Source organism: Melozone crissalis, unplaced genomic scaffold (assembly GCF_028551555.1).
Source record: "Melozone crissalis strain CALT ecotype California unplaced genomic scaffold, PUWL_Pcris_2 ptg000104l_1, whole genome shotgun sequence".
In the NCBI taxonomy this organism is placed as follows: Eukaryota; Metazoa; Chordata; class Aves; order Passeriformes; family Passerellidae; genus Melozone; species Melozone crissalis.
The window spans coordinates 578,112-595,036 of NW_026535881.1; the positions used below are offsets into that span (position 1 = coordinate 578,112).

Sequence of the window (16,925 nt, forward strand, 5' to 3'; positions counted from 1 at the left end):
GGAAGTAATAAAGAAAATATTGGTCAAACCAGTAGAAGGCAAGATCAGCATTTTTCCTCCTGCCATCTGTACACCTCCAGGAAATTCCTGCTCCTGATGGGAAAACTGTGCCATTTCTTAACAGTACTCAAATGAACCAGATAATAAAGATTTGCTTGTATATTATGAAACTAACAGGTAATAAAAGCTGTGCCCCTATCCAGGCTGACATCAGTTATGTGCCCATGAACAGCCAGTTCATGGCTTGTGCCGTGTGCCACTTGTGCCCTGAGATGCCCAGCTGGGATTGGATAACTCAGAGAGCACTTGAGGGAGAGCAGAGCACCTTGTAAGCTGCAGGTCCCTGACAGCCCTGCAGGGCCCCTGTCCCATCAACATCTGCTCTGCTCCAGTCTGAAACAGGGCCCAGCATGGTGCTGGGATCATCAGAGAGCTGAGGTGTGCGCTGGAATTCAATGCCCTCCCCATCCCACAGCAGCCCTGCATTTCCCTGCTGCAGCCTTGGTCTCCAGCCCAGCCATGAAGGCTCTTTGGGCTCTGGACTGTTCCTGCAGCCCCCAGGGGCAGCTGAGCTCTGCCTTTGGCACAGTCAGGCCTGGCCAGCGCAGGCCATGCTCAGCAATTGCTTCTGTGTGCCTGGCCTTGCTGTCAGCCCTGGCAGCAGCTGCGTGGCCCCTTGGTGGCCCTGTGCCGGCCCAGCCATGGTGGCCCAGCGCCTGTGCAGGCCCAGCCCAGGCCAGGAGCATTGCGGCTGGGAACGGCCCCTGTGCCGTGGTGCCCACAGCAGCCTTGGGGCTCTGTGCCCCATGGCCTCTCTGCTGGGCAGCCTCTGCCAGCTCCTGCAGAGCCCGTGGCACCTGTGGGGCTGCACAGACAGCCCTGCCCCAGGCTCTGCCAGCCTCTGGGCCAGCAGAGAGGCAGCCAGGGCTGGCCATGGCTGCGAATAGGCCCTGAGCCCCACAGGACGATGGAGCTGGGCCACAGCCAAACTCAGTCCAGGCCAAAGCTGGGCTCAGCAGCCAGGGCTGCCAAGGGCTGGGCACAGAGGCTGGTGCTGACAAATGTCCTGGGCCTCCTCCCTGCTCTGTCCACGCCACCAAGGGCACAGAGCAGCCTCCTCTCTGGGCCACTTGCCTGTTTTCAATGCCTTGCACAGGTGCTGGCCCTGCCCCACAAGGCCTGGCCTGAGTCCTGTCCCTGCATGCTCAGCCAGGCTGAGATGGACACTGATGGTTTCTAGGCCAGGCTGTCTGAGCCCAGCCCAGCTCCCTGCAAGCTCTGCCAGGTGCCCTGAGCTCTAGGCAGCACCAAGGGCCTCTCCCCAGCCCAGCCCAGCTGGCTCTGGCCACACAGCTCTGCTCAGACCAGGCTTCTCTGGGCACTGCCCCACGGCCTCAGCCCCTGGCAAGGGCACAGCAGCAGCTGCAGCTGCCACAGGACTCAGCCCCAACCATGGGGGAAGGTGCTTGGCCAAGGCCAAAGGAGGCTCCCTGGCTGCCCTGCTCCCCTCGGCCTGAGGTGCTGAGAGCTCTGCAGCCCCTGCTGCCATCCCATCTGCCCAGGGCAGCACAAGAGCCCTGGCCTTGGGGCCCTCAAGAGCTGCTCCTGCTCCAGGCCCAGGGCCCATCCCAGAGCTGGGGCAGCCACAAAGCTGTGCCCATTTCTGTTCATTGCCACTCTGATGGGGATGGATCCTCAGCACCTTGGAGGTTGCTGATGAATTTTACTCCTCCAGAGGCCTCTTCTTTCTTGAGCTACTCAGTTGAAGAATTCAGTGAAAAAGGCTATTAAACATTTGTTTAAAACATTTAAACAAGAAAACCCCGTGGGAAAATTTGAAGTTTTCAATTGTTCTGTGGTTAATTAGTCAGATTTCAGAGGTGTATTTAAAGTGAATATGGTATATTGAAAACTAAGCAGAGAGAACTGGTTTTGTCCAGTTTTCTTTTCTTGTTTATAGATTGGTATCAGCAATGTCCAGTTGATATTGACCCCTAACCCCTTCAAATGCAGTCTGAATAGATATGAAAGTCAAGACCCTTCATGGCTGACAATCAATCACACTTTGTTCCTATCCCCACCCCGCCATTTCCCTCATCCAACCCCTGGCTCTCCTATGGATCAGGAATGGTGTCGCCAGCAGGACCAGGGCTGTGATTCTTCCCCTGTGCTGGGCACTGGTTGGGCAGCACCTCGAGTGCTGTGTCCACTTCTGGGCCCCCCAATTTCAGAAGGACATGGAGAGGCTGCAGCATCTTCAGAGAAGGGCAACAAGGCTGGGGCGGGCTCTAGAGCACAAGTCCTGTGAGGAGTGGCTGAGGGAGCTGGGATTGTTTATCCTGGAGAAGAGGAGGCTCAGGGGAGACCTCATCACTCTCTACAACTCCCTGACAGGAGTGTGCAGCCATGTGGGGGTCCAGCTCTTTTCCCAGGGAACTGGGACAGGACAGCAGGACACAGCCTTCAGCTGCACCAGGGGATGTTTAGGCTGGACATTAAGAAATATTCTTCACACTAAGGGTGATTGGGCATTGGAAAGGGCTGCTCAGGGAGGTGGATGAGTCACCATCCCTGGAAGTGTTTAAGGAAAGACTGGATGTGGCACTGAGTGCCATGGTCTGGGTGACAAGGTGGTGTTGGGTTGGCCTTGATGCTCTCCAAGGTCTTTTCCAGCCTGGTTGATTCTCTGATGATTGTGACACTGCAGGGCCCTGGGGAAGCAAGGGGCCATTGTGACACTGTGGGGCCTGATGGCACTAAGAGGACCATGGTGACACTGTGTACGACATGGCAGCACAGAGCCAAGGGGCCATAGTGACACTGTGGGGCTGAATGGAAGCAAGGAGTCCATTGTGACAGTATGGGTACTGGTGGAACCACAGAGGCCACTGTGACTCTGCAGGGCCTTGTGGAACCAAGGGGCCATCATGCCACTGCAGAACCAAGGAGACCCTGGGGAGAGCCTGGGGACAATGGAATCAAGAGACCATTGCTCCATTGTAAGGACTCTGGGAACTGAGGGAACAATTGTGACCCTATGGTGCCCCATGGAACCAAGGGTCCCTGGTGACAGTGCAGGATCATGTGTCACCAGAACTCCATTGTGACACTGCAGTGCCAAGGAATTCCTTGTGGCACTCTGAGGCCTCATGGAACCAAGAGGCCACTGTGACCCCACAGGGCCTTGTGGAACCATGCAGAGCATTGTGACAGAGCAGGACCTGGTGTCAGATGGGGCCATTGTGACACTGCAGGGTCCCATGGAACCAAGGGGCCAGTTCTGCTCCTCAGGGACTCCTGGAATGAAGGAAACATGCTTGACACCATGGTGGCTGTGGGGACCAAGAGGCCATTGTGACACTGTGGAAGCAATGAGAGCATTGCTGCACTGCCAGACCTCATGGAACCATGGATTGTGACACTGCAGGGCCTGGGGGAACCATGGCACCATTGTGACACTGTGGGGCCCAAGGACCCAAGGGACTTGGTGGCACCAAGGGGTCCCATGGAAACAAAGGGATATTGTGACACTGGGAGACCTCATAGAAATGTGGAAACCATTGGGACGCTCTGGGGCCTCATGGAACAGGCTGGATCCAGGGTCCAAATCCATCAAGGTGAGGTTTAACAAGTCCAAGTGCTGGGTCCTGCACTTTGACCACAACAATCCCTGCAGCGCTACAGGCTGAGGACAGAGTTGCTGGACAGCAGCCAGGCAGAAAGAGACCTGCAGGGACTGATGGACAGCAGGTTGGACACGAGGCAGCAGTGTGCCCAGGTGGCCAAGAAGGCCAATGGCTCCTGTCCTGGATGAGGAATGGTGTGGCCTCCAGGAGCAGAGCTGCTGTGCCAGCACTGATCTGCCCCCTGCTCTGTACACAGACATTGCTGCTGCAGCTCCAGAGAAGGCAGCCAAAGTGCATCTCTGCAGAAAACTTTGCTGGGAGATCCTTTAGTTCCTTTAATGCCACTGAGAGCGCAACCACTCATTGACATAGTCTTGGACCACAGGGAAGGCGGAGAGAAACAAAATGAGAAATGGCACAAACAATGACATTTCTATGTGGACAAGATAAAAAAATTAAAATAAAGGGAACCCCTCCCTCCACAATTAAACAAACAAGAAGTATCAAAGATGACTTTTATTACAAGTGATTTTCAGAAATTTGGCAGCAGTTTAATGTTTCTGAAAGCATCCAGCCATTAGTCTCCTCACAGCAGCCTTGAGCTCCTGACTCCTCAGGCTGTAGATGAGGGGGTTCAGGGCTGGAGTCACCACCGAGTACAGAACTGACAGGGCCAGATCCAGGGATGGGGAGGACATGGAGGGGGGCTTCAGGTAGGCAAAAAAGCCAGTGCTGATGAACAGGGAGACCACAGCCAGGTGAGGGAGGCAGGTGGAAAAGGCTTTGTGCCGTCCCTGCTCAGAGGGGATCCTCAGCACAGCCCTGAAGATCTCCACATAGGAGAAAATAATAAACACAAAACAACCAAAATTTAAACACACACTAACAGCAAGAAGCCCCAGTTCCCTGAGGTTGGAGTGTGAGCAGGAGAGCTTGAGGATCTGTGGGATTTCACAGAAGAACTGGCCCAGGGCATTGCCATGGCACAGGGGCAGGGAAAATGTATTGGCTGTGTGCATGAGAGCACTGAGAAAGGCACTGGCCCAGGCAGCTGCTGCCATGTGGGCACAAGCTCTGCTGCCCAGGGGGGTCCCGTAGTGCAGGGGTTTGCAGATGGACACGTAGCGGTCGTAGCACATGATGGTCAGAAGGTAAAAATCTGCTGAAATGAAAAACATAAAGAAAAATACCTGAGCAGCACATCCTGAGTAGGAGGTATCCCTGGCGTCCCAGAGGAAATTGTGCATGGCTTTGGGGACAGTGGTGCAGATGGAGCCCAGGTCAGTGAGGGCCAGGTTGAGCAGGAAGAAGAACATGGGCGTGTGCAGGTGGTGGCCGCAGGCTACGGCTCTGATGATGAGGCCATTGCCCAGGAGGGCAGCCAGGGAGATGCCCAGCAAGAGGCAGAAGTGCAGGAGCTGCAGCTGCCACGTGTCTGCCAATGCCAGCAGGAGGAAGTGCCTGATGGAGCTGCTGTTGGACATTTGCTGTGCCTTGGCATGGGGATCTGTAAGAAAAGCAATCATGGAATAGGTTGTAGGAGGACACAGTATGGGTAATGTAGAATGAAATCTCTTCCCCCAACAAGTTGCAGCTGCACCCTACTACTAAAGATGAGAAACAGGCTGGATGATAACAGGCAACACTTGTAACCAATAAGAACTAGTGGTATAAAAGAGAAGTCACTGGATGGCTGCTGCAAGGACCAAGAACAGTCAGTGCTTAGAGGAGGTATGAAACTCTGAGGGTATGAAATCCTTGCACAATAATGATAAGAGAACTCTTGATATACAAGACAATGTAAGACAACAGAACTCTTAATCTCTGAGACAACATATAATGATAATTGAACTGTTGTAATATATAAGACAACAATAGGTGGGTTTGGAGAGGACTTGAAATATCCCAGCACAGCCTTGGGGGAACTTTCCCCCCTTCTGCCTGCCCAGGGCTCTGCTGCCTGGAGCTGTCCCTGCCAGCAGCTGCTTCCCTGTGCCCAGGGCTGGGCCCTGCCAGTGCTGCCAGGGCCCAGCCCAGGCCTGGGGGCTCAGCTCTGCCCTGCAGATCCCTCCCACCTCTGGCACTGCCCAGGGGCAGCTCTGGCTCTGCAGGCTCTGATGGTAACGTCAGAGTGACCCTGAGGAGGCAGAAAAAGTGACACTGATGCAGCCTCTAGGGGGTCCTGTGTTGATTGCTGTTGCTGCCTGGTTTACTCAGATTGGGAGATTATTTTTATATTTCACAACCTGAAATGAGAGATGAATATGTATGTTCAATTTCTAACTCAGAGCAGTAGATAAAAAAAGCAGGATTTTCCCTTTTATGCAGCCCCTGTTTCAATATGCTCCCTGTGTAATCTAGTTGGAAGTGCTGTGGCCTTAAATGCCATCCTTGAAGCAGTCCTGAACAATGCAGCATCCTCTCCACACAAGGAGAACACGTCCAAGCCTTACCAGCTGTCTCCTCCCACCCAGATCTGGTCCCCCAGGGCTGGCTGAGAGCTGTCCCTGGCAGGCAGCTGAGTCCCTGCCCCAGCACAGCGCCCTGGGCTGCAGGACCCTGCTCTGCAGGACAGCCCTGGGCACCCCTGGCTGCTCTGCACAAGAGACAATCAGAGAATGTACTCACAGGGTCTGTAGGCATTGGGATGTTCCAGCTTTAGGACATGGCTCCAGGAGCTGCAGCTGCATTGTCCTGCAGCCAGAGGCTCCTGTGCCAAGGGCTGGCAGTGATTCTGCCCCAGGCACTTCTCAGCACCTTCCCAGCCCTGACTGATTAAAGCTCTCTGTGCCTCTGTGCTGTGCCTGGGCTGGCTGCAGGCAGTGCCCCAGCCCTGCTGGGCTGGCAGAAGAGCTGCTCATCAAGAGAAATGTGCTTTTGAAGCTCTTCTTGGTTACCAGGAGCTGCCTCTGTGCCAGGAGCCCAGGCCAGCTCATCAGCACAGACACAGCACAAGGACTGTAATGAGCCTCTGGGGCTTTGTGCTCAGGCCCTGAACATCAGTCCCTGAGAAGGAGCTGAAGAAACCTCTCAGAACTCCAAGTCAGAATCCAACTCCAAAGTTTCTTGGACTTGTAATGGGTCCCAGTGAGGGACACAACTGAGAAAGTGTCCCCAGGCCCCAAGCAGAGCAGAGAACTGGAGGCAGTGATGACAGGTGGGGACAAAGAGAAGCCAAGTCTTGGTGCCCTGGGGCACAGCAGGGTCTGTGCCACCAAGGGCTGTGAGGAGACACCTTGTCCTGAGGCCCTGGGGCCTCCTGGCACAGCCCCAGCCAGGCTGGGCACTCTCAGCCCCTTGTCCTGCCCTCAGCATCCCCCCCTAGCCCACATGCCAGTGGCCTCAAGGATCTGCTGGAAGGAGTCCCTGCGGAACCTTGCTCAGGAATGGCCCTGGGGGCTCCTGAATGCTCCCTGCAGGGACTGCAGGTTTTTGAAAGGACTTTGAGTTTGACTTTTGCCTTGGAGTTTCTGAGAGGTTTGTGCAATCACGGCCTCCAATTATCTGCTGTAATAAGTCCCTTGAGAGGCTTTGTCAGTAACAACACTCAGTGGGGCTCATTAATGCTTCAGAGTACTTCAGTTATTTTAAGGTACTTGGTGTTTCCCTTTTGATACAGACTCTCTGAGAGGTTTGTGCAATCATGGCCCCAATTATCTGCTTTAATGAGTCCCTTGAGAGCTCTGTACTGACACTCAGTGGTGCTCATTAATACTTTGAGGTACTCACGGTTTTTAGGGTACTTTGGAATTTCCTTTCTACACTGAGTCTCTCAGAAATTTTTTTGCCGTCCTGGTCTCCAATTCTCTCCTCTAAGGAGTCCATGAGGAGCCTGTGTTGGGATGGACCTCAGTGAGACCCATTGGTGCCTTGAGACACTTTGGGGTTTTCCACTGACTTTGACTCCTGGAAAGGTTTGTGCGATCTCCCGTCAGGCCCAGGGTTCCAGGGCTCAGCTCCAAATGCACCACAGGGCTCATTAGGATCAAGCAAGTCCTGACAAACCATGGCTCTGCCTTGATTTCTCTCTGGTCTGGAGCAGTTCATCAGGAAGATTTCCTTTTACAGTTATGGAGAAATATTTCAAGGAGCTTCTGAGAAATATGCAATCCTATCTTAAAGGGTGTCTTTTATTGCTGTTCTTACTATAAAAGAGGTGATTGCATCATCCTGTGATTGATGTTGATCCAGGGTCTCTCCTAAGGAGGTCTGGCCAGGTCAGTGAAGTTGTACCTAGGAGCTGACCCAGTGTGGACAACCTTGCCCCACATTCCCCAACCCATGAGAGAAATTATTTTTACTTTCAAAAATTTAAATTGTTTATTGAGACCTCATGATAATACTACAAAAACTGAATAAAGGATACAATGCTGGGAGCAAAAATTCAGTCACTGTGTGCTCATCTACAAAATGGATATTCTGTCTTTTACACCTCTAGCCCCTCCCAAAGTCTTGTGAATCGATTCCTTGTTCACTCTCCAGTGGTGGAGATCACTGTCTAACACCTTGATTGGAGGTCAGGTGCTGCAACAGTAAGAAGCCGACCCTCCTAAATGCCCCAACTACTGAGGCCATCCTGTGATAACAATGCAAGGGAGAGGGGAAGGATAACTATACATCTACAAAACTTCTCTTAACATATATATTTAATATTCACCCCTTAACTGTGAAAATCAACCATGGAATTACACATCTATAACAAGCCCCCATTTTCTTTTTCTATAAGTCATTTTGTGCGAACAGTTAGGTAAAAAATTTTCTGTCTCTCTTGAATGAGTCATACCAGCATCTGTTGATGTGGGCAAGGACAGTGGGAACAGCAGAAAAAACCTCAGGTTTTCCTTAGACACACTTATTTGGAATGAACAAAAGGGCATCACAGAGGTCCAGTATGGCTTTGACTCCCATCTACAATGCCTATGTGCCTGATACCCATAGTTGGTGTTTCTTAGGGGTGAGTACAGAGGCCAACTCAGTCTTGCCTTCCAATTTCTGTTGAATTAAAAGACAACTGAGGAATGATAGAGGTCTGGTATGGCCTTTTGTCCCTACCTTACCATGCCTATGGGGTTCCTACCCACAGCAGGTCTATGGAGCCTTCTTGGTACCAAGCAAAGGGGCCAACTTGGTCATGCCCTCCTTCCTTTGTCTTATTTTCTTAAGGAAGCTGTCCCACTGCCTTTTACAGTCCCTTGTGTACTTCTCCTCAACAGATGCTGGTAAATCTCTGCTTGAGAGTCAATCTTGTTTCACCCAGCCTGGATGTTATAGTCCACTCTTCGGGTTCCTCTCCTGGGCCTTTGACTCTGTTGGCATGAGTCCATCCCCACTCTGCAGTTTGCACGGCTGATTCAGTGGTGAGCAGTACCTGAAAGGGACCTTCCCACTGAGGAGTTAGAGGCTGATCTCTCCATGGCTTAATCATCACCCAATCCCCATTATGGATTCTGAAATCCAGGGTGGTAGTTTGAGGAATTGCCCCTCTATATCTTAGCCCTTATAAGGTTTGTGCTATAGACATCACTTATTTCTTGGCATTGGCTTCCCCTTTCTCATAGGTGGCAGCCTTCTGGGGTGAGGTCAGGAAGGGTAACCCAAACATCATTTCATAGGGTGACACCCTCAGATCTGACTGGGGTTGAGTTCTAATTCTTAATAAGGCTAAAGGGAGACATTTTATCCCTGACATTTGGGTTTAAATTATTAGCTTACCTAGAGCTCTTTTAAGAGTTTGATTCATTTTCTCAACCTGACTGGAACTCTGTGGATGCCATGGAGTGTGTAATTCCCATTTTACTCCTAGGGACTGAACAACTTTCTGCAATATCTTTGATGTGAAATGAGTTCCTCAGTCTGAATCAATCTTGTTTGCCATCCCATATCAGGGAATGATTGATTCTAGAATTGTTTTACTCACAACATTGACATTGAATTTCATAGTGGGTACCACTTCTACCCGATGAGTCACGTGATCTACTATCGCTGGCAAAAACTTCCACTGTTGTACCTGGGGAAGCTCAGTAAAGGCTACTTGGATGTTTTGGAAGGGCCATAAGGCTAATTCTTGCTCTCCTCTGGGTGTTTCCCTCATTATTTTTTATTAACTTGTTGACATATCACACACTGTTCAGTTACTTGCTTAGCTATTCTGAAAATTCCTTTGCATCCCAAATCCCTTAAAAATTGATCACTTAGCACTTGGGTACCCCAGTGTGTTGTTCCATGTATGCCTTCTAGCATTTTCCTGGAAAAGGGTTTATTCAATATTTGCTTCCCATCTGCTAATCACCACTTCCCTTTATCTTTCTTTGCTTCTATTTTGAGAAATTCTTCCTCTTCTGTCCCACTGAATACAGGGACTTTTTGCATTTCTCTCATGGGTGTTAACACTATTATTAGTTTTTCTGTCGCTGATTCAGTGGCATTTTTAGCTTCTAAATTGGCTAAATTGTTCCCTTGCTCCCCTTTTTGATGTCCTTCAACATATACCCCCACTACTTCTCTGGCAATTGGACGGTTTCTAACTCTTCTCAGACAAATTTTTTGTGAATCAGTCCCTTTCCCTTTGAATTTAATAGCCCCCTCCCTTCCCAAATTTTTCCAAATATATGCACTATTCCAAAAGTGCATTTTCAGTCTGTATATATTGTTCCCCTTTTCTATGCTAATATATCCAGAGCTTGTTTTAGGGCATACAACTCAATGCCTGGGCTGACCAGTTGGAAAGTAACTTTATCTTTTCTATGGCTACCAACCCTTCATGCACTATAGCGTACCCCGATAACCTGTGCCCCTTTATTACCTGTGAAGATCCATTGATGTACAATCGTTTTCCACCTTGGAGTGGTTGATCTGTTACGTCCTCTCTTACTCTAGTTTGACAGTTTATAACCTCTAGGCAATTATGTATTAGTGCCTCATCTGGTTCTCCATACAAAAACGGGGCAGGGTTGAGTTGGTTACTCACAATTAGCTCTAAACCATTATCTATTAAGATGGCTTCATACTTTAGCATTTGGGAATCAGTGAGCCATTTCTCAGCCTTTTGGCTCAGGATACTTGTTACTGAGTCTGGGACATATATCTTCAATTTTCCCCCAAAAGGTTAATTTTTTGCTTTCTGCTATGAGTAGGGCAGTCACTGCCACACCTGAATGCAGGTTGGCCACCCCTGGCTGACAGGCTCTAGTAATTATGATACATAGGCCAGTGGTTTCCTGGATCCTCCTCAGTCCTGGGCTAACACTCCATGTGTTACCTCTTTTTCTATATCCACAGACAGATAGAAGGGTTTGTCTAAGGCAAGAAGACTCAGGGCTGGTGCACCAACCAATTTTTGCTTCAAAGCTTCAAACTTTTGTTCATCGTCTTTTTCCCACCTAATCTCTTCAATTAACTTTTCATACAAGAACCAGATGGCCTGCATGTATCCTCCAATCCATAGCCTACAATATCCCAACAGGCCTAAAAACCTTCTGACTTCTCTCTTAGTTTTTGGTGGGAGTGAGACTATCCCTGTAATTCTCTCAGGGTTCAGCCGCCAGGTCCCTTGGAGCTGGGTATATCACAAATCCTGGGTATATTACTTCTCTTTCTACAAATTCGAGTTTCCCTTTTGATACCTGAAGTCCTTGGCCCCCCAGAAAATTTAACAACACTATGGTGGATTCCCAAACTTCTTTTTCTTCCTGTCCTGAGAAAAGCAAATAATTTACATATTGGATGAGCTTTATCTCAGGTTTAATGGAGAAGAGTTGCGTTACTTCTCCTAGCGCTTGACCAAAGAGGTTTGGGGATTCAGAAAACCCTTGGGGTAACCCAGTCCACCGAAGCTGTTGCTTCCTCCCAGAATCAGGGTCCTCCCATTCAAAAGCAAAGACTACCCACTTTTCTCTGCCAGTGGGTATGCCCAAAAAGCATCTTTTAGGTCTATCATGCTAAACCACTGGCATGTTACTTAGGTGTGTATAGGGATTAGGCACTACTGGGTATCAATTCACTGGTTTTTTGTTCACTTCTCTCAAATCTTAGACAAACCTGTAAGTCCCATTTGACTTCTTTACTGGTAATATGGGTGTATTATGGGGGGACATACATGGTTCTAAGGTCCTGTCCTCAAGTAGGTCCTGGATCAGCGGCTGTAGTCCTCGTCTCCCCTCCAGGGAGAGTAGATATTGTCATAGCTGAATTGGATGATTCTCATTAGTTATTTTTATTACTATAGGTTTCATGTTCAATTTACCTCAGTTTTTTGGTTTTGCCCAAACCATCTCTTGAGTTTTCTCCTCATTTTCTTCCCTTAATTGGAGAAGCTTAACTACCATTTTCCCTTTCTCTGGGAGCACTCCAGAGAATGTCAAAATGCACCTGTAAATCCTTTCCTAATAAATTTCACCCTGCTTCTGGAACTAATAGAACATCCCCAATTCATATTTTATTTGTTCCTCCAAACTTTGTTTGCTTTATAACTGAGGCTTTGAAACTTTCCCCTTGTTAATGTTTGAAAAGACAGGTGTCAGCTAATCAAGGCAGGAGCTACCCCTGAAATGGAAAATGTAAACCCCCTCCCTCCAAATTGTTATAATTTTGAAATTGAGGGGGCTCTCAGGCACAGATATGGGAGCAGGAAATAACAGTTCTTTAATAGGGAAGAAAATTAAACAAATAAACAATGCAGTACACTAGAACAACATTGACAGAGTCACAACTCAACCTGACACCCTGTGGGTCAGGATGTTGGTAGCAGTCCAATTAGAAATGTGGCTGCAGTCCTCCTGCAGTGTCAGGTGTGGTTCTGTTGGAGCAGGAGGTCCTGTAGAAAAGGATGTATTCTTCCTCTGAAGATCCAGTGGGAGAAAAGGCAGCTGCTGTTCCTCTGGGGAATCCAGTGGAGAAAGCTGTTCTGGTATTCCAGAATCTCCAGATTATATCTGGGTAGCAATGCTTGGCTCCTCCCTCTGGGCGGAGCATCTCACAGTCAGATATTAGAGTTCTTATCAGTCATGCAGTGACATTCAATAGCCCATTATCAGCAGATGCCCCTCCCAAGGGAGAAGTGATTGTGATCAGTCAGAGAGAGAGATAAGGGAAAACTGCCCACTTGACAAGACAACTGCCATACAGATGGTAATAGAATACATCTTGCCTTCAATCTGGAACAACCCCAGAGCCATCAGCCCATCCCTGCTGGTTATGTGATGAGGCCTCCAAATCCCATCTTGGGAGATTTTTGGTTCCTCTCCAAAGTCTGTGAAAATGGAAAAATGTAGTCAAAGGCATTTACTCGCAAATCTTGCAGTGACAGGCTCAATATCTCTAAATTGAATGAGGGTGGATTTACATTTGCTAGAAAGAGGAAATATTTTACAATTATGAGAGTGGCACAAAATGGCAACCGTTTTTCCAGAGAATTGGAAGCCCCATCACAGGAATTGTCCAAGAGCAGGAGCTTTGTGCAGCCTGACCCAAGGGAACCCTCTCATCCCCTTGGACAGAATTCCTGTTTTGTGGTTCTCTGATGTCCTGGGTGCCCCCACAACGCTTCTGGCCAGAATGTCTGCTGAGGGCAGCCAGGCTGCTGCAGGGGCAGTGACCTCACAGCCATCACCATGGCAGCCCTGTCCCCTGGGCCTGGCTCTGCCCTTTCCTCTGCCCCTGCCTTGGCTCTGCTGGCATGAAGAGTTTTGTCATTAATATCTTGTCCCCAAGGTGCTGGGGCCAATGGCTTTCCAGTCAGGCTCCTGGAGCAGAAGTGGCTTTTCAGAGCCCAGCCAGGAATGAGCCCTGAGGCAGCAGCTCTGCAGTGGTGGCCACCAGGCCGGGCTGCCAAGGGAGGCTTCTGGCCATGGCCTGCAAGCAGCTGCTGCTGCCAAGGTGCCTTTGGTGCCTCAGGCTCTCCCTGGCACAGCTCCCAGCACGGCACTCTGCCCTTGTGCCCGAGGCCTTCCTTGTGCTGGGGCTGGCCTGGGGCTTTTCCTGCAGTGGGACCTGCCCTGCTCATGGCACAGGAAAGGCAGTTCCTGCTGGAGCAGGAGGCTCTGCCTGCAATGGGCTGCAGCAACTCCAGCAAGGCCCTGCTGACTTCAAAATTGCTGCCCACAGCACGATATTCTAATAATTGTTATAGCTCCTGATCTGTGGAATAAATAACTGTGCTAGTGACCTTCCATCTGATCATGATGAGAATAAGCTAGAGACATATTTATATAAATTATTCGGGTATTCTATCATTGATTCTGCAGGACAAATTGTGTAAAATTTGAATTCCACCTGTTCAATCTTTTATACCTTTGACAAATTCTGGGGCTGGGATTTGATCCAGCCACTCCCAGTCTCCTCTCTTAAAAGGAATTTCAGAAGTCTAGGGGCTCTGCAGGGGTTTGAGGAACCATGATGGCTACTGGGTGTCATTTCTTCACCTCATGACTCAGCAGGAGTTTCTCCAATAAAGAAATAAAGCTTTTGCCTGAAGCTCCCACTGTGCCCATGACAGGAACCCCTGTTAGTGTCTGGGGCATCCCGGCTCTTTGGCAGCCTGGGGACTCCTGGGATGTCACCGTGGAGACGCTGCAAATGCCTTTGACAGACCAGTGCCTTTGCCGCCTAAGGTGCCCTGGGATGCCACCATGGAATGGCTTTGACTGCCTCTGACCCCACAGCTCTTTACCATCTCCAAAAAGCCCTGGGAGGTCTCCATGGAGCCCCTGTCCCTGCCTGTGACATTCCAGCTCTGGAACAGCCTGGAAACTCTTGGAAAGTCCCCATGGAACCCCTCTGAGGGCCTGTGAAAAATCTGATCCTTAGCAGGCAACCATCCCCACCTCCCTGTTGCTATGGTCAGTTTCCATGGCAACCATCCCCAGCCCCCTGTTGCTATGGTCAGTCCCTCGGCAGCTCCATGGAGACCCCATGCCAGGGGTGGTTGCCATGGACACCAGCTCAGGCCTGCAGCCAGAGCTGTTGCATGGCAACCACTGGCAGCCCCATCCCCAGGCTCATGGGATCCCAGAACCACAGAATTGGCTGAGCTGGGAGGGACCCATCAGGATCCTCCACTCCAACTGCTGGCCCTGCACAGGACACCCCAACAATGCCAGCCTGGGCCTGGCAGCACTGTCCAAACACTGCTGGAGCTCAGAGAGCCCTGGAGCTGGGACCCTTCCCTGGGGAGCCTGGGCAGGGCCCCAGCAGCCTCTGGGCAAAAACCTTTTCCTGACATCCAACCTGAGCCTGCCCCGACTCAGCTGCAGCCGTTCCCTCCACTCCTGTCCCTGGGCACCAGAGGGAAGAGGTTCCCACAGCCCCAGCCAGGGACCCGCTCCCAAGGCTGTTGCCATGGCCACCAGGGCTTGGACCAGCTGGGATGCTCGGTTTCCATGGGCCGGGGTTCAGGAATGGGATACCCCATGTTCCTGCTCCTGCTAAAACCACGCTGCCCTCGCTGCCCTCCCACCCCCAATGGAAAGCACAAAAGGCAAAGGTCCCAGGCTGGGATAAGAACAATTTATTGGGAACAGCAGCAAGATAAGGAACAAACAAGAACAGAAATAATACTGGTAACAGAAGGGATAAAATAAAGGGAAAACTACAACATAACTGACTGTCTCTTCCTGGACACAATTTTCCACTGCCTGGAAAGGACACCCATCTTCTCAGGAGAGAGAGAGAGAGAGAGAGAGAGAGTCCCTTTCCTGCCCCAGGCAATTTCCTGAGGTGGGAGAGAATATGATGACATGGTCATGCCACGACCCTCATGTGTTTTTTTCAGAGCCACATCATGTCCATTGGCAGGGGCAGGAAAAGGTACAAGTGTTTCCCCAGACTGGATCATGGGGAATATGGATCACCAGGGCTCTGCTTAACATGGGTCCTCCATGGGGGTTGAAGCTGGAGCAGTGCACGAAGCTCATCCTGCACTTGGGGCATTGGCAGAGATTACTTTACCAGTGCCTCCTTTGGTGACTGGTCAAGTGAGAGCTCCGGGCGAAGCTCTTCCCACACTGGGGACACTTGTAGGGCCTCTCCCCAGTGTGGATGCGCCGATGTCTGATGAGGTTGGACTTTTGCTTGAAGCCCTTCCCACAGTAAGGGCAGAGGAAAGGCCTCTCCTTGGTGTGAATCCGCTGGTGCAGGAGGAGATGGTAGCTGGTCCAAAACCTCTTCCCACACTCAGGACACTTGTCAGGCCTCTCCCCAGTGTGGATGCGTTGGTGGGTCACAAGGTTGGATCTGTAGCTGAAGCCCTTCCCACATTCTCCACACTCGTAGGGCCATTCCCCGGTGTGGATCATCTGGTGGCAGATCAGGGTGCTGCTCTGCTGGAAGCTCTTCCCACACTCCAAGCACTTGTGAGGCTTCTCCCCATCATGAAGCTGCTCCTGGGCCATCAGCTCCAAGAACTTGCTGAAGCTCTGTCCACCTTCCTGGCTCTGGGTAAGTCTTTCCTCCTCAGAGCAGTCTGGGCAGGGTTTGGAGCCCCTCTTCCTGCAAGATCTCTGGGGATTTTCCTCCCCATTAGAATTCTGCACTATGGAGTCACTCAAAACAGCCTCTTCCATGAGGTTCTGCCAAGGAGATTTTTCCTCCCTGGTCTCCATCATCAGCTTTTTGTTTGGGGAAGGAAGGGCAAGGAGAAGATGGGATTTGCCTCCATTCCAGAAGGAAGGGGAAGGAGATTCCCCCAGTGCATCCCCGGCAGGACGGTCTTGGCACCAAGGTTGTCCTGCAGCCGCGGGCTGCGCTGGGCTGGGAGATGGAGCAGGAGAGAGGGAGAAAGGGGCACTGACTTCCTCCTCACCTGCCTGGGTATCCCAAGGCTCCTTCCTCTTCCTCTCAGCCTCCTCCTCCATCCAATCAAGGTTTGGGAATGGGAAATCCTGTTCTGGGAAGAAAACAAAGGGTGTGCACATTGTCTTTTGTTCCGGGATCTGTGCTGGGCTGGGAGATGGAGCAGGAGAGAGGGGGAAAGGGGCACTGACTTCCTCCTCACCTGCCTGGGTATCCCAAGGCTCCTTCCTCTTCCTCTCAGCCTCCTCCTCCATCCAATCAAGGTTTGGGAATGGGAAATCCGGTTCTGGGAAGAAAACAAAGGGTGTGCACATTGTCTTTTGTTCCGGGATCTGTGCTGGGCTGGGAGATGGAGCAGGAGAGAGGGGGAAAGGGGCACTGACTTCCTCCTCACCTGCCTGGGTATCCCAAGGCTCCTTCCTCTTCCTCTCAGCCTCCTCCTCCATCCAATCAAGGTTTGGGAATGGGAAATCCGGTTCTGGGAAGAAAACAAAGGGCGTGCACATTGTCTTT

At 50.8% G+C, this 16,925-nt stretch overlaps 1 protein-coding gene across 1 annotated transcript; it reads right to left on the minus strand.

The window, feature by feature from the left end:
• Positions 1 to 214: 214 nt before the first annotated feature.
• Positions 215 to 4,729, minus strand: LOC128947405 (olfactory receptor 14J1-like; the record flags this gene model as incomplete). Its single annotated transcript, XM_054291664.1, has 2 exons — positions 215 to 280; positions 4,268 to 4,729. Coding segments are annotated over 2 exons (528 nt in total), but the record flags the coding sequence as incomplete, so codon positions are not given.
• Between the last annotated feature and the right edge of the window lie 12,196 nt (positions 4,730 to 16,925).